General features: G+C 37.5%; 1 protein-coding gene across 1 annotated transcript in view; it reads left to right on the forward strand.

The window, feature by feature from the left end:
• The window catches only part of COG2 (component of oligomeric golgi complex 2), a 63645-nt gene extending 41063 nt beyond the window's left edge, over positions 1-22582 (forward strand). The window contains exons 8-18 of the mRNA XM_058302955.2: positions 843-967; positions 3467-3593; positions 7220-7359; positions 12522-12583; positions 13778-13929; positions 15672-15869; positions 17243-17315; positions 17615-17757; positions 19289-19428; positions 20156-20336; positions 21899-22582. Of these exons, the coding sequence (XP_058158938.1) occupies positions 843-967; positions 3467-3593; positions 7220-7359; positions 12522-12583; positions 13778-13929; positions 15672-15869; positions 17243-17315; positions 17615-17757; positions 19289-19428; positions 20156-20336; positions 21899-22000 (1443 nt within the window). The 3' untranslated portion in view covers positions 22001-22582. The remainder of the gene's footprint in view (positions 1-842; positions 968-3466; positions 3594-7219; positions 7360-12521; positions 12584-13777; positions 13930-15671; positions 15870-17242; positions 17316-17614; positions 17758-19288; positions 19429-20155; positions 20337-21898) is intronic.
• The last annotated feature ends 3559 nt before the right edge of the window (positions 22583-26141 follow it).

The raw sequence follows: 26141 nt of genomic DNA on the forward strand, positions 1-26141 counted from the left end.
AAAAGGGAGAAGTTGAATCCCAAAGATAAAAAGGAGATTTACAGATTAATTTCAATAATTGTCATCTTTGTTAGGATTACTAAAAGTAACTGGTCTTTCAGTACCTTCTGCTTGTCTTCTTTTAGATTTAATAGCTGTCTCTATGAGGGTAGAAAAGACAAATGATACACATTTCTTTATTAATAAGTAAATATATTTAGTTACTAATTTATGCCTCTTTTTTTTCATTGAACTGAATCTGGTTCCAGTTTTAAACTGAAGAAATATTTGAAGTGTCAGTGTCATGTTAAATGAATCATGGCCACATTTTATTTTATTTAAACTTGTATGCTTGTAATCCTGTCTTATCACCTCTCGATTCCTAAATTCATCACAAAAAAATAATGTGTTTTCCCCTCTCTGTCTTTTCTCAGACTCTCCTTTAATCTGAATGATTGTAGGAAAAAAGGTCACACAGTAAAGGATTGTTATAGTGGGGAATCATGTGCTCTAATTGAAGTATTTTAAAAATGAAGGAGGGATATTATTTTACTTTCAAGGCTATAGCTCGGAAGGCAAGCAGGTGCCTGGTTCCTCAGCTTCAGACCAATTTTTTGTCACCCAATTTATGCCTTCCCAGTCGTCAAAACTGTGTACCCTAATCCTAGGCATTAGTTTTTTAGTGTGACCTATTAATTTACCTTATTGTTCTAGAAAACATGTCAATTTGATGGGAGGAGATATGAGGAATTGTATTTTTAAGATTTTCTTTTTTCTTATCTCTGCAGTATATGATCTTTTCGATGTTTTTGTTTTTTTCTGTGTTTTTGTTTTTTAATAAAAATTGATATTCCTATTGATAGGTGATTGTAGAAGAGCTTGTTCAGTCTCATCCAAATGGCCTTCAGATTATGTTTAATAAACTTCTGGAGTTTGTTCCTCACCATTGCCGCCTTCTTCGAGAAGTCACAGGTGGTGCCATCTCAAGGTAACGTAGACTGCTGTGCTTATAGCCACTTCACTTTCCACCTGCATTAGCAGTGATTGACTGTCTCATATGTGCCAGGTGTATAATATACCTTCTTATTTAATTGTTCCCATTGCTTTGAGGTATAGGTAGCATTAGCCTTGTTATGTATATGAGGACTCTGTAGAAGATGAAGCTAAGATTGAAGGCTACAACTCTGAATCCGAAGCCTCTTCCTGTCCTTTGTCTTTCCCATTCTTCTTATCTTCCTACCAAAGATGCCTAAAGCTCCTGCTGAAATACCTCTTCCTTCAAGAGGGCTGTCCCTGCCCTATTGTTCAGCACTCGTTATTATGTCCTCAGGATTCCACTTCTTGTTCCTTTTACTTCTTATGAAAAGATTAAAAGTCACTACTGCACTCCCCACATCTTCCCCCCACCTTCTGGCACAGTCCTGAAGAAAGCAAATACCCAACCATTGTTTGACATTAAAGAATTAATATATTTTCAATGAAAGAAAATGAAATAAGATCCCTATTTTCAGAGAGTCAGCAATATATTTGATCTTGAATTTCTGTTCGTTGAAAAAAAATCTGGAGTAGTAAATATGTGCTTGACCATCAAAGTCCCCCTGTATATACACTATATGATTTCAGGCAAAGCCTAATTTTGCCACTTTAGTTTTAGTAATCATGAGGATTTGACTGGATTTGGATTTGGGGTCAGAATTTAGTACAAGTCATGATGTAAAATTAAAGAATCCACAGTTATAAAATAACCAGTCATTAGATTTAACAAGGCTAGAGTTGGTCCTGAAATGTCAAATTTCAAAGCTTTAGTAGTTCTTTTCCACAGCATATTCCTACCAATGGCAGAACTGAACCTGTTGTGCTGCTTCATTTCAGGTGTTACATACCCCTGACCTTCCTTTGTCCAACTCCTGGCTTCAAGATTCCAAGTGCTTGATTCTTCCTTTGTCTATTTTTCATCTTTTTTATGTATCTCCCTTTATGCATAAACCCATATTCTTTCAAAAAGAATATGAGTTATCTTGTCTAATTAGCCACCTGTTGGTATATGGAGTTATGCCTTATTTTAGTGTTTCAACTGTTAATCTTTCAGGTTTTAAATTTTCACTTTGATGTTTTAAGTAATTAGACGTTTACTTTTGGGGTGAGATTTTATCCTTTAATATTGATTGTATTCTATACATCTGGAGTTTTAAAATCTTCCTTTTGTTCTTTCCTTCTTCAGATTCCTTAACAGGGCTAGCTACTATGATTGAAAGTATATAATATGATTTGTGGAATTGCATTTGTGGGAAATAAGAATCTTCTTTATGTTCCTTGGCCCTACCTTACCTCCACCATAATTTCTTATCAATACATATTTGAAACTGTAATAAGATTATTTGACAGGTCTTTCCAGATAGTGAAGCAAAGCTTCCTTGATAATTTTTGCAAAGCAGGAAAATTATGATGCCCTTTTTCCCTTTATTTTAATATTTATCAAAATGCTCAATCTCAATTTGATATGACAAGTTAGCTACAAAACTCTCAGCTTTACTAAAATAAGACCATGTATTGAATTGCTTAGGTTTTTGTTTGTTTAAGAAAATTATTTTGAAGTAAAGCACATATTTACTTAGGGCACAAAGTAGGTAGACCAGTGAGATGGTGTTTGCCTAAAAGATATTTACAGATTTTTAAGTCCAGGAGAAACCCAATTCAAGGAATCTGTCTTATTTTTTTAACTGTCAACAGCACAGGACTTACTATATGCTAGACACTACTTTAGGGACCTTACAAATATTAATCCTTACAATGACTCTGTGAGTTAGGTACTATTGTTGTCCCCATTTGACAATTTGTCAATGAAACCAAAGCTCAGAGGAGCTAAATAAACTTGCTCTCCCAAGGTTTGAACCCAGGTAGTCTGGCTCCTGAGCCCATGCTTTTATCTCTATGTTGCCTGTCACCTAAATTTGTAAATTAGAAATCTACTGCTAAAAAAATAAAAAGATAAACACAAAAAAACATTATTCTCTTATCAATTTTTTAGATCGTGTTTGTGATCAAGATTTCATATGAAATTCATAGAATTTTAGAACCAAAGGTGATCTTAGAAATAACTAAATAAGCAGAAAGCTATTAATAAAAGCTATTAATAATTGTAAATTAGCATAATTTGTCATACTTCAGGGTTTAATATGGAAAGATCACTTTTCTTCTGGTATAAGACTGCCTGTGTAGTTTTGCCTTACCTTAGTTGCAGCCTTGCTTAACTGTATGTTAAAAAATTATGATCCAGGAGAACTGTTAGGTTTAAGGTGAGATGGAGGTAAAGAAATGAAATAGAAATTTGGATCTAGAAACACAGTAATTGACAAATAACATTTTTAAAAGTTTAATGTAAGTTTAGGACTGAGGAACTTTGAGTGGAAGCACCACACTGGAATTTTGCTCTTTGTGATTAGAAGATTATGTTGTATTTGATTGAAATTTTGATTTTGCCTTGCAGTGAAAAGGGCAATACTGTTCCTGGATATGACTTTTTGGTAAATTCTGTCTGGCCAGAAATAGTACGAGGATTAGAAGAAAACTTGCCCTCACTTTTCAATCCAGGGAATCCTGATGCATTTCATGAGGTAAATTTTACCCCATCATTTTTTATTCTTGAAGATGTTAATCTGAAACTTTAGGATAATCATGTTCTTTACAGTATACTCTTAGTTCTGTAGTTTATTAAAAATAAAATAAAATAAAAATTTGAGTGGCTGAGTGAACATTTACCTTAAAACACACACATGTGTTAGCCATGTTGTGTTCTCTAATACTTTCAGGAGGAAGAACTTTTAAATTTTAAAATGTAAAGTATAATTCAATTTAGATACAATTGTGATTATATATGTATTTTTTTAATAACTTTTTTATGGGCCCATAGGACTACTAAAGGACAATATTTTTGTAGTTTTCCGTGAAAAAGTAACCTTGTTTATCTCCACTGTTAATTTTGAAAGTATTAGACAAAACAAAAAATATTGACTTGGATTTAAAGTGTACTATATGTGCGTGTATGTGTTTATATGTATAATCCTTTATAATTTAAAAAAATAGGAGGTCCTAAAATTTCCTTTTTAAAAATATAAATCATATAAAGATTTAAGAGATTTCGTGGTTTTAAAAGTAAATTCGGGGACGCAAACTTGGCTCAATGGTTAGGGCATCCGGCTGCCACGAGAGGTCCATGGTTAGAGTCCGGGACCTCCTCGACCCATGTAGGGCCGGTCTGCACGCACCAGCGCTGATGCACGTGGGGTGTCCCCCGCGTAGGGGAGTCCACGCGCAGGGGGTACACACCATGGGGGGAGCCGTCCAGTGCAAAGGAGGGCGCAGCCTGCCCAGGAGTGGTGCCACATGCACTGGGAGCTGATGCAGCAAGATGGCACAACAGGGGGAGACAAAGATTCCCGGTGCTGCTGGTGGAAATGGGAGCGGACGCGGAGAAGCACACGGCGAGTGGACGCAGAGAACAGACAACTGGGGCGGTGGGAGGGGGTGAGGGGGAGAGAAATAAATAAAAATCAATCTTTAAAAAATAAAAGTAAATTCATAGTTTGTTTTCCATTGTATAATTTTTTTTAAAGGCAATACATAACATCATGGTTAAGAATAAAAGACTAGAGCCCGATGGCCTGAATTCCAGTTCTAACTCTTCTGTTAACTACCTGTTGCTCAACTTCTTGGTTCTTCTCCTTCCATGGACTTTTTTTTTAATCTAATATGGCAATCTTTGTCTTTTAATTAAGTAATTTATTAAATTCACAATGATCGTAATTACTAATATGTTTGGATCATTTCTACTATCTTATTCTGTACTTTTGTTTGTTCCAATTTTCAGTTTGCTGATAATAACTGATTTTTATCATAACTTTGTATTTGCTAAAAGTAAATATATTACTTTCATATTTGAAAGGTAGTTTTGCTGCATCTAGAATTCTCAGCACTTTGAGCATTGTCTTTATCTTCCACCAAGAACTTAGCTCTTAACCAAATTGATGTTCCTTTGTAGTTAATGCCTATTTTCCCTCTGGCTGCTTTTAAAAGATCTTCTCTGTGACTTTGATGGGCTAAGTTTTGCTGTGGTATGGCTAGTGTGGACTTCTTTTATTTACTGTACTTGGGATTTGTTGGGTTTTCTGAATCTGTGGGTCAGTTTTTTTGTTGTTTATTTTTGCTTTTGTTTTTGTTTTTGTTTTTGTTTTTTTGATATATTTTTAATTTATTTTTAAAAGATACATAGATCACAATGTTTTTGTTTTTGTTTTTATCAGTTCTGGAACATTTTTATCCGTTATCTCTCCAACTGTGCTCCTCTCCTGTTCCTCTAGCAGCTCCTTCTAAAACTCTTTACAAGGCCTTCTTGCCTTACCTTCCATGTTTGTTAAATTCACTTTTGCATTTTATATTTTGTTGTTTCTGTACTGCAGCCTGAATAATTTCTCTGGGTCAGTCTTTCAGTTCACCAGTTCCTTCTTCAGATGTATCTAAACTTCTTTTTCACATTTACATTGAGTATATAATTTCAGTTACAATATTCATCGCTAGAAGTTCTGTTTGCTTCTTTTACTAATCTGCCTGGTCCATTTGCTTACTTATTTTTAAAATGAAGAGAAACACAAGGCAAGTGTGAAAAGCCTGGCAGTCTGGTAGTGTTATTCCAGAGATCCCAGTTCTCTGTCCTCTTGGCTAATTGTCCTATGTTTCAGTACATTGAATAATATGATTGCTTGTATTGTTTTTGATAAATTGTGTGGCAACAGTCTTTGTGATTTTAAAAGGAAGGGCTTTTTTTTTTTAATAGGTAGCAGAAGGAGAGTGAAATAATGGTTTTAAACAATAGCAGGTTCAGTGAGAGTCTTAACACTTTATATTTAGCTGTGCTTTTTAGAAATTCATATTGTTTGTGCACGGCTCAGGAAGTGTTTTAGCTCAGAAACCTCAGAAGCTTTCTTTATAATTGACTTTAGTATTCTAAACTAATACTTGGGGGTACAGTTTCAAGAACATATCTACCATTCTCTTGCTGGAAATATTTTCATCTTTAAGTCTTAATGTAACATTTTTCTTATGAAGAAAGAGATATCCTGTTTTCCTTAAGCATCCATTAAATACAGATGAATTGCTTTATTCCTAAAGATAGGAATAATAACTTTCTTTGCCTCAACTCCACATACCTAGACCATACTCAGGTGATTCCATAAATGTTGTTTAAAACCAGTTCAAAAAATTGTAAAACTTTTAGATCTTATTGCACTTAAATTCCTAAGCACAGAATAGCATATTTAGGTTCACGGTTTGGTTACCTGGAACTGAGCTTCTTTTATTTGAAAAGTATATAAAAAGTCCAACAGTATTCCCCATAGAGCCTGGTGTTTGGGGAATAGAGTATCCATGAAAGAAATATTCATTTTATGACAGCTGTGTTTTCACTCTGATGGCCCCCTGGGATTCTGATTCTCCTCTACTTTCCAGCTTTGTCTTCTGAGCTCATTCATGGAACCTAAACAGAACGTCAACTGTAAAACGGACATATAATAATCATAATCTTAAAGGGGAGTTTTGTGGGTTAAATAAAATAATGTAATTCTAAGACCAGTGTGTTGATAGGAAAGACTAAATTAGTATTAGCTACTGCTCTTAGTGCTGTTGTCGGTTTGTCCTGTCAATTTTTGTGCTATGTCATCTATAAAAATATTGCAGTTACTCATATGGCTTGATTCTCTCTCTCTCTCGTACCAGGATTGAACCCAGGACCTTGTACGTGCGAAGCAGACTCAACCACTGAGCTACACTCACTCCCCTTTCTTGTTTATTTATTTTCTTCTCCTTCATCTTATCTATCTCTCCTATCCACTCCCCCTCCTCATCCACTTTCTCTTCCTCCTTCAAGATCAGTAGTAAATGTCCTACTTAATCTACTGTCTCTCCCAATTCTAACAGCACTGAATTTAGAGTACCTGGATTGCAGGATAGTCTCTGCCACTTAAGACTTTGAATATGTCACATAACCACTTTGGACTTTACTTTCCTCATCTATAAAAGTAGAGGGCATTGAAAAGGGAAATCCCTCATGGTCCCTACCAGCTCTAGAATCTGTGAGTTTATGTGTTCTTCTTTATCTTGATTACAGTTGTCAGCATATGCTCCTAATTCTGTTTAATCTGCTTATAATTAAAATAATTAAAATGCTGACTGTCTTTCTTCATTTTAGAAGTATACTGTAAGTATGGATTTTGTAAGAAGATTTGAACGACAGTGTGGATCGCAAGCCAGTGTGAGAAGATTAAGAGCACATCCTACCTATCACAATTTCAGTAATAAGTGGAATTTGCCTGTTTATTTTCAAATAAGGTGAGTAATGAATTCACCCCCACCTCCACCCTTCTGAAATAGAATTTGAATACCAGCTCAGATTGCCCCCAATTAACAGCTCCTTCTTTGTGATCATCATATTATTCTTTGGGAGACAGAGTTTCAAGTGAAAATGTACAGATAGTGTCATGGTTGTCAAAGTTCTGGCTTACATTACAAAAGGATAAGTTTTATTTTTTGGTGATTAGACTCCCAAGCCCAGCCTCACTTTCATGTTATGTACTCCTTCACATTGAAGGTCATCCTCTTTGATAGAGAAAATAGAAGTTATGAAGCAGTCTTTCTTTCCATTTTTACTCTTTCATCACCTGTCTGAGGTGGCAGACCTATCCGATGTGTTTGGGCTTATAATACAAACATCTGGACTTTTATCCATATAGTCGGAGTGAAGGGATAGGAAGAAGTGTAGCTTTAAGCAGTTTAGTTTCCGTTTCTGTTTTTGTTTGTTGATTCCATCTATCAATTTATGAGTCCTAGTTTTTGTTGTTGCTACCTTTATAATCTTCATGACATTTGTACTTTTAATTCTAGAAAATGGTGACAGTTTTCTAGAGGTATCATTTATTACCTAAGCCAATAAGCAGTTCTGTAAAGTACCTGGAGAAGTTCTGATAAACACTGAATTAACAACATATGTTCCACAGGAAAAATAGATGGTGATAGCCATATTTACAGATTCTCCTGAATGAGGTAATGGTACATTCCTCCATAGAATCACATTAACTAGAGCATTTTAGTTGAAATGCTCTTTGAAGACTTGTAAGTTTTTGTTTAAATTGCTGGATGCTTTCATTAATTATGATATATTTTGGGGGGAAATTGCAGAGTGAGAGAAATATCTTAAGAATTAAGTTCCTGGTAGCTATGTGCAGCAGGGGAAACAGATTGACAGGTGATAAGTTTTTGTCTTTTTTTTTTTTGTTTATTTTTATTATTATTTTCAGAATAATGAAAATGGTCTAATAATGATTGAATTGATGAATGCACAACTATGTGATTATTCCAAATACCATTGACTGTACACTTTGGCTGGTTTGTATGTGTTATTAATATGTGTCAATAAAATTGATTTGTATTTAAAAAAGAAAGTAGTACCTTGATTATAATTACTTACCATGATTGAAAATTTATGTAATGATATATTTGATAATAAAACCACATATGTCAGAAAGGGACCCTTTCATGTGCAATACTGTTTTATTGCTTAGTTTCCAAAGTTAAATCATCACATAGTTTGTCTTTCAGCAGGAAATTAAGGATTTGTTCATCTATAGCTGTTCATAAACTACACTGGAAATAGTTGTTATATAATAAGATAAAGCCAAGGCAAAAAGCGCTTTTGGTGAGTAGAATTTGAGATAGTAAGGCATCCTTTTATAGAATAAAGCTGCAAGAGAGAAATAATACTGAAATTATTTCATGTAGTCCTTTTCCTCAGACTCTGCGCAGTAACCTTGCAGTGCCCCTGCACCCTTGAAGCTCCCAGAGGCTGTTTCCAGTCCTGTGTGCTCGCCATGGACGGGCTGGGTCCCACAGGCTGTCACAGCCTGGCCTCCGTTACTTCTCTTACTACAGTTTCTCTCAAAGCTGTTAGTTGAACCTTATACTGTGTTGACTCAGCCAATTCCCTGAAAACCTTTTTATCTTCAAATTTTAGCTTTAAGCATTCAAAGGAGTTGGTTAACTTTTCTTTGTGAACGGTTTCATTTAAAATTTAGGAAACCTTTTATCAATTATGTTTGATTTATGAAGTGTGGAACTTACTATATTTGTTTTTCCATTTAAAAAATTTCAAGCAGTGCTTTGTAGAGCTGTTCTGTTGATTTTTAGGAGGTGTTGGATTGTTTACTCTGAAGGATGACAGAAAGCTCTGCAAACATGGTTAGGGTCAGAGTTGCATTGGCATCTGATTCTCTTCAGGGTCATTTAAAGTAAACCTGAAAGTCAGCGGGTGATAATGTTTTGACATTTTCTAAGGAGAAACATTACTACTGCACTCATAATTATTGTACTCTCAATAACAGGTTTAGGCTTCTGCTTTCAGGAGAAGAGGCGGCAGCTCACCCCTCCCCATCCTTCATCCTTCACCCATAATTCTTGTGAACACATTTTGTGTCCCCCTCACTGTTCCTGAGACCTTTCTCTGTCTCCATTTAATTTGTTTTTATGTTGTATTGGAGAGTAGGTTTAGGGTTTAGTTTCTCTTAGGAAGAAAATAAATGCAACTGTAACCACATATTTTAGTGAAGCATTGGCTACTAGACACTGTAGGGAAAGTGTTAGCCCTCTAAATGCTGAAGGCTAGGTTTTCGTGAGTTTTTTAATTGAATTCTTTCTAGAATGTTATACACTTCAAAACATTCACACATATCATGTTCAGTATATTCAGAATATGGTCAACATTGTGTACCTCCTTCCTAATGTCGTAGAATTTTTATTATATGTAGAATTAACATGCAGGTAAAACCCTTTGTCTTTCCAATCCCTCTATCCTCCTCAAACATCAGCATGTGCAAAGTAGAGATGCGCCCTTAAAAAATGTCTCAGACACTACAGGCAGAGGAAAAAGCAGCACATATCACCCTTTTTTAATACGGGTTTTTGTATTATTAAGAACTGTTGACTCTTATGGAGGGATGTGGCTGGAGACCTTCCCAGAACCAAAGTTTAGGAGTTCAGAAGGGCTTCTTCTGCCTTTCTCTTACATGTGTTCCATTGAGAGTAGGACAAATCCCTGTGCACATGAAGATCACAGTACTTTCACCAGTGTACCCTTTCTCATTTTTTGCCATTTACCAAGAAGAAATGTCTTCAGTCCTGGAACTTACTGTACAGCAGAGCTGCATGAGGGACTTCTGACTGGGAGGCAAAACTATGACAAGTGGCTTAGGCAGTCTTAATTTCATCCATCTTTCCAGTTACTCTCAGGCAAAACCTCTTATGTTAAATGCCCAGATATCAAGCATCTGCTGCATTTGTTTCTTGTCTCTTTTCAATTGCATGTTTTTCAGAAGTATCATAAACATGCATATAACTTTGTATCCTATGCCTTTACCTGATATCAAATTATACCTTTTTTTTCCCCCTTATCACTTTATAGCTTCAGGCTTACTGCTTTTAATATCACATGCTTGTCCACTGAATGTAATATGAGTTACTTAGCCATTTCCATACTTCTGGCCATTTAGGTTTTCCCTTGTTATATTCAGGCTTTTTCTGTATTGGAAGTTTTTCACTGTATTTATATAGATTTTGGAAAAAGTGGCATTATGGTTCTAAGAATGAGCTTTAAGTCGTTTTTTGCTATCTAAGCTTGCAGAGCATTTCCATTTATCTTCTTACTTTCATCAGTGCCACTGCTTCCATTTGCTGCTCTTCTTATGCTAACCTGCGGTGCTTTCTTTTATTCACTTTTCTCTTTATCCCTTGTTTCTCCCAGGCCTCTCAACTTTCACTTGGAGAGGCTAGTCTTTTGTAAAGTTGGCTAAACAGTCAGACAGTTCCCTGCCTTCCATATAGCACAGTTAGAGGACACTGGCCATTTATAATGTATAATCTTAAAATCTCAACTCAGATGTAGCAAGCTTTTGTTGAGGGCAGGGTAGGAGCCTGCTAATTTTTGTATAAACTGGTGCTCTTTTACCCATTAAAAAATTTCCTTGAGCCAAGTCTCTGACTTGCTTTTAAAACCATGTGTGTTGTTAAAAACAAAACAAAACAAAAATTATCAATAATAAGCTTGTGTCAGAATTTATTGTTAACAAGGAAATCAATGAGGTGACAAGAGAATATATTGGACAGAGGTAGGAAAATAGAAGAGTTAGAGAGAGATGGGTAATGGAATGCTACATTAGCAGTTAAATAAATTGTGTGTGTGTGTATAGTGTGCAGTTTCATTTCACGAAGCCATGAAAACGTATCCATATCAGTTATTAAAAAACAGAGGTTTGTGACAGGATGATAGAGATGCCGGGTTGGTGTCAGTCAGGGAAGAAAAGCACACTGAAGAAGAAATGGTATAGATACATAGTGACCAACAGGTCCCAGTAACATGAGTGCCGGAAGACTGTCACCAACAATTAGGAGGGCACCAAGCAATGGGCACTAGTTTAAACTAGTTGGTTTCAGTGATTTCTCATAACCTATGAACAAAAGTGCTATATTAGTCAGCCAAAGAGGTACAGATGCAAAATACCATAAATTGATTGGTTTTTATAAAGGGTATTTATTTGGGATAGGAGCTTACAGATACCAGGCCATAAGCATAAGTTACTTCCCTCACCAAAGTCTACTTTCACATATTGGAGCAAGATAGCTGCTGATGGCTGTGAGGGTTCAGGCTTCCTGGGTTCCCCTCTCCAAGGTCTTGCTTCTGTCTGGGTTCAGAGTTCCTCTCTTCCAACGGCTTGCTTCTTCCTGGGCTCAGGGTTCCTCTTCTCCTGGGGCTTGCTTCTCTTTCCTCTCTGAGCTTACTTCCCGGGGCTCCAGCTTAAGGCTTCAGCATCAAACTCCAACATCAAAAAACCCTCAACTCTGTCCTTTGCCATGCCTTTTATCTGTGAGTCCCCACCACCCTAATGATATGACCCAATCAAAGCCTTAATCATAACTTAATCACAGCCAGGTACAGACCAGATTACAAACATAATCCAATATCTAGTTTTGGAATTCATAACCATATCAAACTGCTACAGGTGCAGAAAACTGTTTTCCCATTTCTTAGTTTGGGGTCATTTATTTTCCTTTGATAGTGATCGTATAGGTGGATTGCAAAAACGAAAGTTTCATGGTCTTTGAGTGATTGGAATGATTATAGCCAGATGGGACCAACCAGGAATGACTTTCTGCTGGAGGATTAAATGGGCAGTTTGTTTAAATTTAAAAACATTGGATTAGTTATGATTCAGATCAGCTTCAAGTAACAGAGAACACCCCACCCCACCCCCACATAACAATGGTTTAATTGATTTATTTCTTGCTCAATAGGCATTCCAGGGATGGTAGAGCATCTCTAAGGACACTGAACTTATCAGCAAGGAACTGGAGGAAGTTCCTGTTACTTAGGAAGGAGAGAATGGTCAGGGGAAGCATCTAGCAGTCTCTGTCATAAGCACTAATTCCTGTTCTTGTTTTTATCTCAGATTTAGGGAAATAGCGGGATCATTAGAATCAGCACTTACAGATGCACTGGAAGATGCTCCAGGTAAATTCCTTAAAGTGATAAATGACAAGGTATCCCTAAATGAATAAGTTCATCATCCTGACCATAATACTCTGAGGGTTAAAAACCTTTTCCTATCGTACAGTAAGTTGGACCTCAAAGACACTTGGTTAAATTTCTTTTTATTTTTTAAGAGGCAGAAGGAAACTAAATTTTTGGTTTATAGAGTTGTTTGCTTTAGAGAGATGTTATAAAGCTTCTTATTTTAGAAATATGGTAGAAAGGATGCTTTAAAAATATATGAAGGGAACTTTATTTTCAGTCTTGAATATAGCTTATCAAAGATATATAGCCCATGGAGTTTTTAAGTATTCATCTATTTTATAACAAATAGCTACTTTCTGATTTCATCACAGGCTGATGGATGAATATAGTAAAGTTTATTCCTTGCCCTCCAGAATAAATCTTGCTTTGAACATGTGTCCTGGGCCTCTGATACCCTAATCCCCTGTTCTGAAACATTGGGCACCTCACATTTCTAGGTACAGAGACTTAATCAGAATATGTTTGCATAGTCTTACAGCCATCATTAATTTTATATAATGTTATGTTATTCCTAATGATCCTGAAATATTGTATGACTATTTCTATAATCATATAGGTCCCTAGGTTTCTTGACCTAAATTTCTGCTTTCTTTCATGCAACTGTCATACAGCTGTCATATGACTGCTCTGTTCTAGCTTCAAAGTTAGATTTCATCTCTTTATGCCAAAAATGGTCACATTTAATTAACTTCTTTTACAAAGAAAAGTGTAAGAGTGTTTAGGTAGGAGAAAAGAAGAGTAGACGAATGAAACAGGATAAATTCAAAACTAATGCCTAAATTCTTGCAAGTGACTGCTACTCCAACCCATGTTTGTTTTATTGTAAAGTTCTTATTTTACCCCTGCATCTAAAAATTACTTCTGAATCCAGCAAATGTTTAGTTTTATCCAGATACCTGGGAGATGGCATTATATAAAATCATAAAAAACATTGAAGTTGTTTTGGTTAATATGGGACATGGCCATTTGGCCACTGCCTCAACTAGCAGCTCTGCTAACCACAAATATTGTATAGTTCTTCAGAAATACCACTTTCTGGACTCCTTAATTATATATGGAAAATATTAGATTTTTAGCACGTAATTGACTTAACTTGACTGAAATGCCTTAGACATGTTTTTTTCCCTCTAGCTGGAAGTTCGTATTGCCTTTTGGCTTCTCACAGAACATGGAGCAGCCTTAGGAGGTGTTGGTCAGATGAGATGTTTGTACCACTGCTAGTGCATCGTCTGTGGAAACTCACACTTCAGATTTTGTCAAGGTACTCCATGTTTGTCCATGAGGTAAGGGCTGAATGTATAGCCTGTCAGTAGTCAGTATTGATAAGCTAAATATGGTAATGAGATATTAGAATGACCTGTCTTTAAGAGCAGTTGTTTCAGAGTGCAGTAGGCTAGCCTCTCAAGATTGTACCCACTGTGGGGATATGCTTCATTTTTCCTCTTCAGGTTTTCCCTTTAATGGTATTGATAACACATACTCAGTGCCTCGTACTGCTGACAAGCTCATTTTCCCTTCTCAAAATGAGAACGTTTGAGGTGTGTACGAATTAAAATAGAGATGCTCATTTTCATGAAAACTATTAGAAATTAAAATATATGTATTTTAATAGTATTTGGAAATTTTTGAAAAATCACATGACTTTTGAGATGAAAAAGTAAAATTAGTCTCTTATTTTCCAGTATCTTTTTTCCCTTTCAAGTAGTAGGGTATATGAAATACCCACTTGCTTATGATGATTTGTTAGACATTATATGATCCACAAGAGCTTTCATAGAGTTAACTATTGAGCCCCTTGCCTCTCCGGGTCCCTGTGCCCTGCCTCCCTGTCCTAACCCACAGACGCTGTGACTGTAAAGATGCCCTGACTTCAAGCTGACAACTTGACGTGAGAGAGAAATGTAAACCAAGGGTTGCAATGTGATCAGTATTTAAATAGAGATACGTATGTAAGCTTTCGTATGTTCTTAAAAGGGAAAACACTATGAAGATACATCACACATTGAAAGGAATAGTATCTTTGTTATATGGAGTAGGAGGTGAGCCCATTTATCCTCTGGCAGGGTGTTTTAACGGAACGAGCATACAGGAGTCAGGCAAATCATACTTTGGCTCTGCAACTATTTAGTTTTGTGACCTTGGAGAAAGTAAGGTCTTTAAGTCTCAAATGCTTCATTAGTAAAATAGGAAAATAGTCTCTTCATATGGTTGTTGTGATGATTAAAAAGAGATTTGTTGACTAACGAACTGTTGACCAAAGTTCCTGGCAGGTAGTATGAGCACAACAAAAGTCAGTTCTTCCTCCCTTTTGCCATCCCTCTTCTCAGAAAGGTCTTAGAAGACTGTCCTGGTCTATCAGGCAGTGTCTGAAGGCCACTGTATGATTCCTAGACAGTCAAGGATAATAAGATTCTTCAGATAGCCTGTGGGCTGCTAAGTCATGTATTTTTGGTAGCCAGCAATTATTCTTTTTATATCTCTTAACAAATTACTTTGACTTGAATTTTCATTATTCCAGTCTTATCTTGATGCTAGTTTGCTTTTCTTTGCTTTTTCCCTTGCAATGTGCAAAGAATGTTTTGCTATATTATTTGAAGTTATAATGAGGTTTGGATTTTTATTTTTTACCTTTATTAATTATAATCATAAATTCGTTGAGTAAACTCAGTAAGTTATTTACCTAATATAGTTAATAAATTAATTTTAAAAGCCTGTGAACCAGAAATTAGTTTTTCTTTGGTCTGGGGATTAATTTCTTTTTTGTTGTTTGCCTGTTACACTTTTTATCACCAGAAAATAGGCAGGAGTTAAAGAAGGGTAAATGTACAGGGGGTTGTAGTTGTCTGTTTCTCTCAGTTCTTCCCACTGCCTGTAGAAATAAAATTTGATATTCTTTAATTACTAAATATTAACAGAATACTTTGTAGATATTGGGCATTCTATGGTGAATTTTCAACCCTCATATATGTAAATATTCGTGTATTTTGCTAGTCTAAGAGTATTTAATCATAAAATCCTTTTTCAGCTTTTACTCAGGCCTGTCTCTAATGAAAGCACAAAGGATGTCAAAAAACCTTTGGCAGCTGGTAGCAAAGACCCTTCCAGTATCCAAGGAAATAATGAAGATCAAGGAAGTAGTTCTTCTGAAACAAAGCCTGTAGTTTTCATTTCTAGTACCCAACTTGTGTATGTGGTTGCAGACCTAGACAAGCTTCAGGAACAGGTAGGCAAGCGTGCGTCCCAGGGTCTAACATGAGGTTCACCATTTTCACAGAAAATAGAATGTGCAAGAAAGCGCACCATTTAGCATGATGGGGCTTATAATTAGGAGGCCCAGGGTTACCTCAAGAGGGAATATCTTCCACCTAGGTATTTCTTCAACTCTCCAATGACTGTCTCTACTTAAGATATCTAAGAATGGTCTCTCTACCTCTTTATGCTTAGCAGTCCATTCTAGAAATTTACTAACATGGAGCCTCTGCTTCCTTTTCACTAATGCTGTTGTAAGTTCACAGCAAGGTCATGCTCCACTTCCTTTTTCATTTGTCCAGCTTATTCTGCACAGGTATGATCTCTCGTGGGTTTGATTTTAATTATTTTTAATTCACTTGCCCATTTATTTCCTGGTAACATTGAATCTTCAGCTACACTTAGAAAGTGTTGAAGTATTGGAACTTCTTACTCTGTTTTCTATATATAAGGCTCCATATGTTTTTTGCTTTGAACATTAAAAGAACTTTGTGAGATGAATTTAGTTTTTAACTCCTCTGACATATAATTATCCTTTCTTCAAGTTTAAATATTTTGTGGTGCTTGAACAAATGCTTGAACAAGAAGGTAATATGTTTTGAATAAAATATGGCTTTTATTGTGAACTTTTTTATGTAATGGAGAGCCACAGAATAGGAAGTGTTTTTCTCTTATTCTCTGTGCCTGTGGATAACCTTTAAACTGTACCATTCTCCTGCTGGATTCTTTTCTAAGGAAAGTATTAATTAAGAATATTGTTTTCCTCTCATGAAAATTACTCAAAGTGCTAGTTTTAGTTTTACCATTCATTAAGATGTTCTAGGGAAGCAGATGTGGCTCAAGCAATTGGGCTCCCATCTACCATATAGGAGGTCCAGGGTTCAGTACCCAGGGCCTCCTGGTGAAGGCAAGCTGGCTTGTGTTGTGAGCTGGCCCATGCGGATTGCTGGCCCACATGGAGTGCTGCCCTGCACAGAAGTGCTGACCCACACAGAAAGCTGGCGCAGCAAGATGACGCAACAAAAAGAAGCAGAGGAGAGAAGATAAGAGATGCAGCATACCAGGGAGCTGAGATTGCTCAAGAGAATGATCACCTCTCTCCCACTCGGAAAGGTCCCAGGATTGGTTCCCAGAGCCGCCTAATGAGAACACAAGCAGACACAGAAGAGCACACAGCAAATGGACACAGAGAGCAGACAATAGAGGGAGGCGGGGGGAAATAAATAAGTAAATAAATCTTAAAAAAAAAAAAAAAAGATATTCCAGAGTTTTTAGATGCAAATAGAATTGTCTCCTCCTTTGATTTGTAAAAAACAATTGAATATATAAAATACATATTTATTTCAGCTTCCAGAATTCTTGGAAACAATCAAACCAAAACTTGAAATGGTTGGCTTTAAGAATTTTTCCTCTCTCTCAGGTAAAAACAAATTGACAATTATTTGAATAAGAAATAATATAAATAATAATTTCAAATAAAATTTCAGAGATGATAGGATATATTTAAATTAATATTTCTTCTCTAGTTGTAAATCCTTGGATGCTTCTATGTTCTGTTCTGTGATTTTAACTTCACTAAATGAGACCTCATATTCAATTCTGGTAATTAGATTTGATTTATTGTATTTATTGTATATTCTCTGAGATGTGAGAGTATCTAAAAATGAAATTCACACCTGGACCTTAGACTGATTCAGTGCAATCTTTCTATATCAACAGCAGCCCTGGAGGACTCCCGGATCTCTTTATCAGCCTGTATGCCTTCTTTGAGTAACAAGATCATCCAACAATTGAGTGATTCTTGTTTCAGTTACCTGAAAAGTGCCCTGGAAATTCCAAGGCTTTACCGAAGAACCAATAAGGTCAGTGCTAGTCACTGAAGAAAATTTTGAGATGGGGAAATACAAATTGGGAAGGCCTAGGGGACCCCAGGAGGGAAGGAGTGATCGAGACAGAGACAGAAGTAGGTTCCCAGGGTACCTGAAATGGCCTAGTCGGTCTCAGTCAGAGAGCTCTACTTGTGAGGTGCGAGACACCCAGGCGGCTCAGCCTCCACAGGCAGATGGTCAGGGCCTTGGGCCAACATAACTGATAGGTGGACTTAAACAGTTTGGACTTTTCCTGGATTCTCTTAGCCTTAAAGAAAGATACTTTCTCAAAAGAAACCATTTTAATAAAGTATTTTTTAAGTCCTATGCTTTTTTTATCTTCATATCTTGTATTCAAACACAAATTTACCTTGTTCCCTTCTTATTGTCATTGAAAGCACCATTCTTCTGATGTTGTGTGAGTTAAGAGTTGAAGAACTACATTAAAAATATTAGACATTTGTAAGATATGAAAAAACTTGGGCACACACTGATGTTCAAAGTCAAATTCTCCTGTTTTCTCATGTATTAGTGATTTGGGGGATTCATTTTTGTCAGTTTTTTTTTCACCCTACTGATCTCTCATTTTCATGCATTTATTCACATTTTGTCCTTGCTAGTTATCACACGTAATTCTCCACCTAATTTTCTTTTTCCCCCGTCATAGAGTTGGATTTTAGTTTACTAACAAAAACCATTCTCAGGAACTCTGAAAGTATCCTAAGACTTTGTGCTATTTAGAATGTATCTGGCATTCCTATAAGCTTACCTTGTTTTGGGCAAGCCCTTTAGTTTATATGCTTGGTGTGGGGATTGTGTCCACTATTTGTATTATTCTTTCCATCTAATATAATGTTTTAGATGCAGTAAGTACTTCTTCACTGATGAACAGGGATTTTTGCTCTTCTCCTTTATGGCTGCTGCTTTTTGTTTTAAAATCTGAGACATGCAATAGAATTATCACTATCAGAAAGAGTACCTTGTCATGTAATTTGCCCTTTCTCATCTGATTTTAAGCTCCCATATATAAGTGGGAGAGACCTATTTTATATCACAGACTTCATTATTTTTCTTTTTACTAATCTACCAACTTTCCCTTTCTATTTAATTAGATGTTATAATGATATGTTTATTGATTGCTTGAATTGTGATACGCACTGCTAAACCACACACTCTCCTTACTCCTCATAGTATACCTTATGAAGTAGATACCTGGTAAACTTATTTAGAGATGAAGAGAACAACGCTAAGAAGAGTCAATAAATTATTTGCCCTAGGTCTTTGCTCCTCCACAGCAGTCCATTGACAAGCAGTGCTAGCGTCACCTGCTGGGAGCTTGCTAGAAATGGAGGATCTCAGAACTCAGCACCACCTTCTGAAGCAAAACCTGCGGGGAGGGATGGAGGTTTTGTACAAGTCTCAGAGCTAGTACATGAGTAGTATCCTTTTAAACTTGAGGTTTGGGTAGCTGTTATTCTCTTTAATTTTTTCTATGCTTGTTTAACCCCTGCCAACATTATTACAGGAGGTCCCAACCAAAGCTTCCTCTTATGTGGACAGTGCTGTGAAGCCATTTTACCAGCTTCAGAGTAGACACAAGGATAAGCTCAAACAAGCAATAATTCAGCAGTGGCTAGAAGAAGCTCTCTCTGAGAGCACTCATAAGTAAGTACTTAAAAGTAGAATATGTGGAACTTTCTTAGACAAGTCCTAAGGCAGAGTTCTCTAAGACAGTGGGGGCTGCATGTAAATCGGGCTGTGAGAACATCAAAGCCCTTCGCTGGGCAGGTAGAGTACAGGCACTCGCTGCCTTTCGGCACCTGACTCAAGAGTTCCCCGTCTGTGTTGAAGACTGGGCTGTGCACTCCACTCGCCTCCTGCCTGCGCTCAAAGCTCTGTGCCACCTCTCCACCTGTGACTCCACCCACACCTGTCGGTGTTGCCAGTGTCCCTGCCAGCCTGGCTCACACACTGCCCCACCGGCTCTTCAGGCACATACCGTGTTCCCTCTACGCATGGCTGCCTTTTATATTTCCTAATGCCTTTCCTTCACACGTCATTCTCACAAGCCCAGTCATATCGTTTCCTTTATTACTTTTTCTCTCCTCAGTCCAAAAATGGTACTTAACATGCCAAAGATACCCTTGTAACCAGTGAAGTGAAACCATACATTTTAAAGTGTAATTTTAACTGATGAAGAATCAGTATCAAAAACTCCTAAGACCCTATTTTTCTTACATTCTTAAGAAACATTAAATATTACCATGGCCGAATGTTTTACTGGAAATGAATATTTATCTTTAATATCTTTTTATTTATCCCACTAAGCTACTGTGTTTGATGTTACATATATCTGTCTCTGTTCCACCAATAAATGTGTCTTGATCTCAAGGTACTATGAAACTGTGTCAGATGTACTGAACTCAGTGAAGAAAATGGAAGAAAGTCTAAAAAGACTAAAACAAGCTAGAAAAACTACTTCAACCAACCCTGTTGGCTCTAATGGTGGCATGAGTGATGATGACAAAATCAGGCTACAGTTGGCCTTAGACGTTGAGTACCTGGGAGAGCAGGTAATTGATCAGCCATCATCAGTTCAATGATTCTGAAAATGAATTCTAAGGATCAGGGAGTTACCTAATGGTTCATGTGAGCCAAGATGCTGTTGAGGTGGATAAGGAATTGATTCCCCAGATATTACAAAGAAAAGGGTCAGCATCCCAGAATACTTTAAAAATAAGAAATTCATGTTATACCTAGGAATTAGGGGAAAGAAAGGATAGAAAAGAAAAGTTCTGAAAATTAAGTTTTTGAACTTGAATGAATTGATAGTTGGGGCCGTTGACATCTTTTTTATTCACCAACACTTTTCATGAAACCCACTGCACAGATGACAGAACTATCTGCTATACATAATTGATGCTGTGTCATAGCTTTTGAAATAGTTGTTGCTTTGGCTTAGGAAAAACAGAAAAAATAGTAACCCTCCCTGTGGTACTTGAGAAATCATCTAAATGTAACTTTTTGTACCTTTTCCTGGATTTTGTAGGTTTTCTATAAAACACAGATTTCAGAATAATGGCTGAATATTAATTATTAATGCAAGGTCTTTTCATTATCACTAAGGTAACTTCCTTGTAGCATCATAAAACTTTTTTTCTAAACTGCTTAAGTTTTCCATCTAGCCATACATTACCAAGGAAAGGACCTTTTTGTTAGAGGAAACTAGGTGAAATGATAAAATTTCCATCACTAGGTACTTGATTTTCTAGCTGACTACAGTATCTCCTTTACACATCAGAACCAACACGGAAACTCCTAACTTTTTTCTCTTTTGAAGTGAATTTAGAGATATATCTTGACAAAATTCATTTGCCCTGTATCTTTATTTCACAAGAAAAATTTAAAATCCTTTTACAAGCAAGAAAGTTTGTTTTAGAAACAGGAAGAACAGATAAACAAAAGAAAGGGAGGGGCAGTGGGGTGGGGCAGGGAGGAAAGAAAAGAAAAAGGCACTTCCAGTAAGCCCAGTCCCCAGAACTAACCGTGAAAGCAAACAATTACTTTGTTATGTATCTTTCCAGATCATTCTATGTATATGTGTGATTTTTTGTATGATTTTTAATAAAAAATGGGAACATACTGTGCCATGTTTTAGTTACCAAAATAATTGACAATTGTTGCTGTGCCAAAGTGTTTTCAGTTCATTAGATTCTAAGAAAGGTTGTTGGCATTATGTTAAGAGATTAAGAGCTTGAGCCAATACTTTTGTTTTAAAGTCTCCACTTAAAAATAGTTTATTTCATTATTTCTTTCAGGTTGATTTTTCTTTTTTTTTAAGTCCACAAGAGAGGCCTTTATCCTGGTAAAAGTCTGATTTAATGGACAGAGATAAATTATCATATGGGCTGCTTAAAATGCTAAGTGTTTGACCCCAGAAAAGTAGATTTCTCCTACATAAATCCCTTGCTCTACAGGAAAAAAAAATATCCTACCAGTCTTTAGGGAACGGTCTTTTTTTCTCTCCTATAATAGAGGGTGGGGACGGATTTTTGTTTTATTTTTTTATAAGGTTTTTTTTCCACATTCAGCTTACGTCACTGTAACATAATTTGTTCTCTTACGGCTTTTGCAGATTCAAAAGATGGGCTTGCAAACAAGTGGCATAAAAAGCTTTCCAGCTCTCCTGGAGCTTGTTGTGGCTGCCAAGGACCTGGCAACTGTAGAACAGTCTTAAGCTTCTGGGAAGACCCTGAAGGGAGAAAAAAGTTGGACTTCTAGCCTAAGGGAAGAATGTGGCTCTGTTCTCTTCCCAAGCCTATGTAGCAAACAGTGCTTCCAGCGTATCTACAGCAACACGTCAATGCACCTTCTCTGCATATTTGGGTCTTCTTTCACCCAAAAAAGAACACTAAGCCTTTTTCCATTGTATGGAAGATAGTTTTTAAGACATTTGAAACTTTCTACTATAGTTTACAAAGCAAATTATTTTATTTTTATTGTAAATTTTAGTGTGGAAGAGTTGGTTTCTAAAACGTTAAAATATATATATGAGTATAAAAAGTTGTTTCCCTGATCCAGCAATTTGAAGAAACTACTGTGGTGGTGTTACCACAGTTTATTGTATGGAAATGTCCTCCTCTGCGATGAAAATAACTAAATGTACTGACTTTGTAAAGAGGCTAGGAAGGGGGCCTCTCCATTGTGGCGTAGGTATGTGAGAACAATGCTTCTGATGACCCTCATGACCTGGACCTCTGTCAGGAGCTAGAACCAGTAGGAAAGAATTTATTTCCTGAATAAAAGCAGTGTCTGCCAAGAGAGTGTGTGCCTTTTATTTGTAAATTCACAAGTTAGAGCCTCCCCAGCACCTGTTTCCTTGCAGGAGGACGTCTCTGGAGCAGCTGTTGAAGGCTCCTGTCCATCGTGGCACCTTGCCTTAGGCCTGTGGGAGTGCTGCTCCACAGAACAGTGAACGCACTATCGACAGGAGCGTTTGGAAGCTTGGGAAGAAGCGTAAACGCTTTAGTTGTTTCACTAACTCCCACTCCTTACCCTAGTTTAGAGTGTCATACTGTATCCTACTCAGCTGTGGCAACTGCCCAGACAGAGACCCTTGATTAATGAATGAGGGTCTTTTTATTCTGTTCTTTGCATTTCTTTGCATCTCAACGTCTTATTGTTTGTCCAAAGGTAAGTTGTAAGGAGAAGACGGAAAAGAAGAAATAAATGCTCAGGAATTCAGAGAACCGGGGATGAGGCAGGCCTAGAGATGTTAAGAGGGAGCAGTGAAAGGAGCTTGCTGTGTAGGGAACATTCAGTGCTTTGGCGGGCCTCCAGGAGAATAGTATTCTCTGCTCCCTGTTGAGAGCATGCCCTCTGGTCTTAGCGGTGAGTGCCGGCCCCTGGATGTGTGTGTGTCTTATTCTAGAGCATAGGATTAGGAAGCCCGTTGAAGTTGGGTCAGTCAGTCTGAGCAGAGAAACAACCATGTGAGTGATTGCGAATCAGGGATTAATTAGAAGGATTTGACATCCCTCAATTGGGGGAGTGGGCTAAATAGTCTGCTAGGCTGTTGGTTCTTTGTATGGTACTAGATTGGAAATCAAGAGGTTGGCAGCCAGGTAAGAAAGGGATGGGAAGTGGAAGTGGAAGAATAAGGATGAATGGAGAAAAAGAAGCTGCCGGATCTTAAGTCCATGTCCTGAATTTATATAAACTTTGACTTGTTCATAAACATCAGGGTTACTATTTTGTGCACTTTGAATTCTTACTTGCAAGTGGTCGTGTTTCTTCTTAAGAGGGTGATGATGTACTAATATCTGACTCTGGGCCACGACAGAATAATCTGCCACAATTGTTTAAAGACTTCTCCAGTGATTTTCTTTGTCCTACAAGGAGGGCCTTGTAGCCTATAGCAGAGGAGGGACTGCAGGTCTGCCCGTTTGGTTGCTTATTACATGAAGGGAAAAGGCGTTGCAGGATAGTCACCTGTGGCTCTAATGCGCAGGTGGAGGTGTGGAAGCACCAGCTCAGGAGGCCAGAGCTGAGACAGGCCTCTCGGCCCTTGCTAACCCACGGGGACCACCGCCGCAGTGTCCCCTGGAGGTTGTTGGCAACGTTACTTCTCAGGCCCTACCCCAGCATAGCAGACTCAAAGGCTTCCTTCCTGAGGTGCTGATACTGCCGTTCCGCGGCCACTCTGAGAAGGAAGGCCGTAAGGCACATCCCCTCTTGCATGGAAGACCCCGAGCCCTTGTCAGCTGTCGGGGGTAACCTGGAAAGGTGTGACTGAATTGTACCAAGCCATGAGTGGGTCCAGCTATCCCTCAGACACCCTATGAGCATCACCAAGACTTGTCTGTGCTAGAAAATACATGAAAGATTATAAGGTTTCTGTCAAGTTTGAGGCTTTAAATCTAGTTAGGAAGACGCATTTCTTAAGAGCAAAGGAAGTGCAAAACCCAATCTAATCACACAGGAGATGCACACCTGGATGCACACAGAAGCGTTACGAAGCTTGAATGCTGGGAAGTGGGCTGTATAACCCCCACTCTCTTGAAGTTACAATCATTGGTCATTGACATTTCAAAACACCTAGAGCTTGTGAATCCCATTAGAATTGTCCAGAACATCCCTGAGCATTTTGCAGCTTTAAAAACTTCAAGAGGTAATATTTAAATTCACAATCTCTAATCCAAAACCTTTCGTAATCAGGATTTTTTAAGTTTTAGAAAGGTTAAGTATCCTGCAGACAGCACCTTTAGTCAAACATAGATCTTTATGCTGCCAGACTTACTAATACCCTATAAAGATTTTAGATATTAAATAGCCTCAGTTCTGTTCAGATGGGGTTTGGTACCAAATGAGTAACCAAAAATAAACTTTGTTTTCTAAACTGAGTACGAGCTTTGGGATCTAATTAATTTCCTTGCTGGACGGTAAGAAGTATCACTGCCTATAGCTCCAGGTCTCTTACCCAGCCAAAAATCTCTGGAAGTAATTTTAGTTGCCAAATAATTGCCTTGTCTAATTGACAAGAATTTTCAACCGCAAGAAGACTTAGAATTTGGTGAAGAAAAGTTTAAGAGAATCAAAACCAAAGTGATAGCATTTTTGCATTAAGTAATCTGAAATTTTGGTGTTTCGCATCTTTGTAATGATTTGAGAGATGGAGTCCTACCTAACTTTCCATTTGTAACTGCACATAGAAAATATCTTGACACCAGAGGTCCGTTGGCAACATTATACCCGTAGGAACTGGCAGAAGCTGAAGCAACTTGCTAAGTAGAGGAACTTACTCTATCGCTATATGCATTTTAAAGCAAAGTAAAAAATTCAAATGTTCTGTTCAGCTGCAGCCTGTCAACTCTGTCTCGTGTTTGGAACAACTTCAAAACTACTATCAATGTGTAAGGATGACATCACAGGCAGTGACTCCAGGAATCACTGAAGGCAAGGATGACAGGTTTGGTTCACTTCTGGGGCATGAAGTCTAGACTCAGCACCTCTCTAGTATTTGTTAAATGAAGGAAGGTATGTGCTGGGGGTGAATAAAGCAGCTCCAGATTCAGTAAACACATACTTGGACCTCTTCTTCATTTGCAGTTGTTTCAGGAATTACAGATACTTCTGATTATAAGATGTTTCATCCACCCAAGAGCTTACAACAAATGATGGAGCCTATCATTGTGGCTACTGCCCCTTCTAGAAACCAGTGTTTGGAGTCGAGATTCTGTGTACCAGTTAGAGCAGTGCTTTCTAAACTTTCAAGTGGGCATCCTGTAAAAAATGCACATTCTAGTTCAGGAGGTGGGGCAGAACCTGAGAGTCTGTGTTCCTAACAAGCTCCCAGGAAAAGCTGATACTGCTGGTCCAAGGACTGCACTTTGAGTAGCAAGACTTTACAGCACTGCTGCTCCCTGTACTTACAGTTCTCCCAAGAGACTTGGCACCCAATTGTCATTTCAAAAACACCCAAACTGGAGAGTGTGTGTGCCAGGCCCCACCCTCCACTGGCCCTTGGAGGACAGAACGAATCAGAGAGTGAGTGCTGAGAGTGGACCTGAGAGGTAAACCCAAATAGAAGTGGTGACAGCTGATTACAGTGAAAAAACCACCGGGGCTCTGAGTGTGAGCAGAATCCCTAAGACTGTGAGAACAAAGGGGACTGTGAGCCGCACTTACAATTCATTAAAAGGCTTTGGGGAGGCCAGCATGTAGCTCAGAACGAATGTGGAATGACATTTCTTTCTCATTTGCCTTAAATACCAAGGCTTTTCTGTATCACTTTGTGATTGCTATCTCATAAAATGGAATTAAAGGGTATAAACTGGTAAATATGGTGTACATGCAAGTGTTATTAAAGAAAGGTTAGG

Source organism: Dasypus novemcinctus, chromosome 9, assembly GCF_030445035.2.
Source record: "Dasypus novemcinctus isolate mDasNov1 chromosome 9, mDasNov1.1.hap2, whole genome shotgun sequence".
Taxonomy (NCBI): domain Eukaryota; kingdom Metazoa; phylum Chordata; class Mammalia; order Cingulata; family Dasypodidae; genus Dasypus; species Dasypus novemcinctus.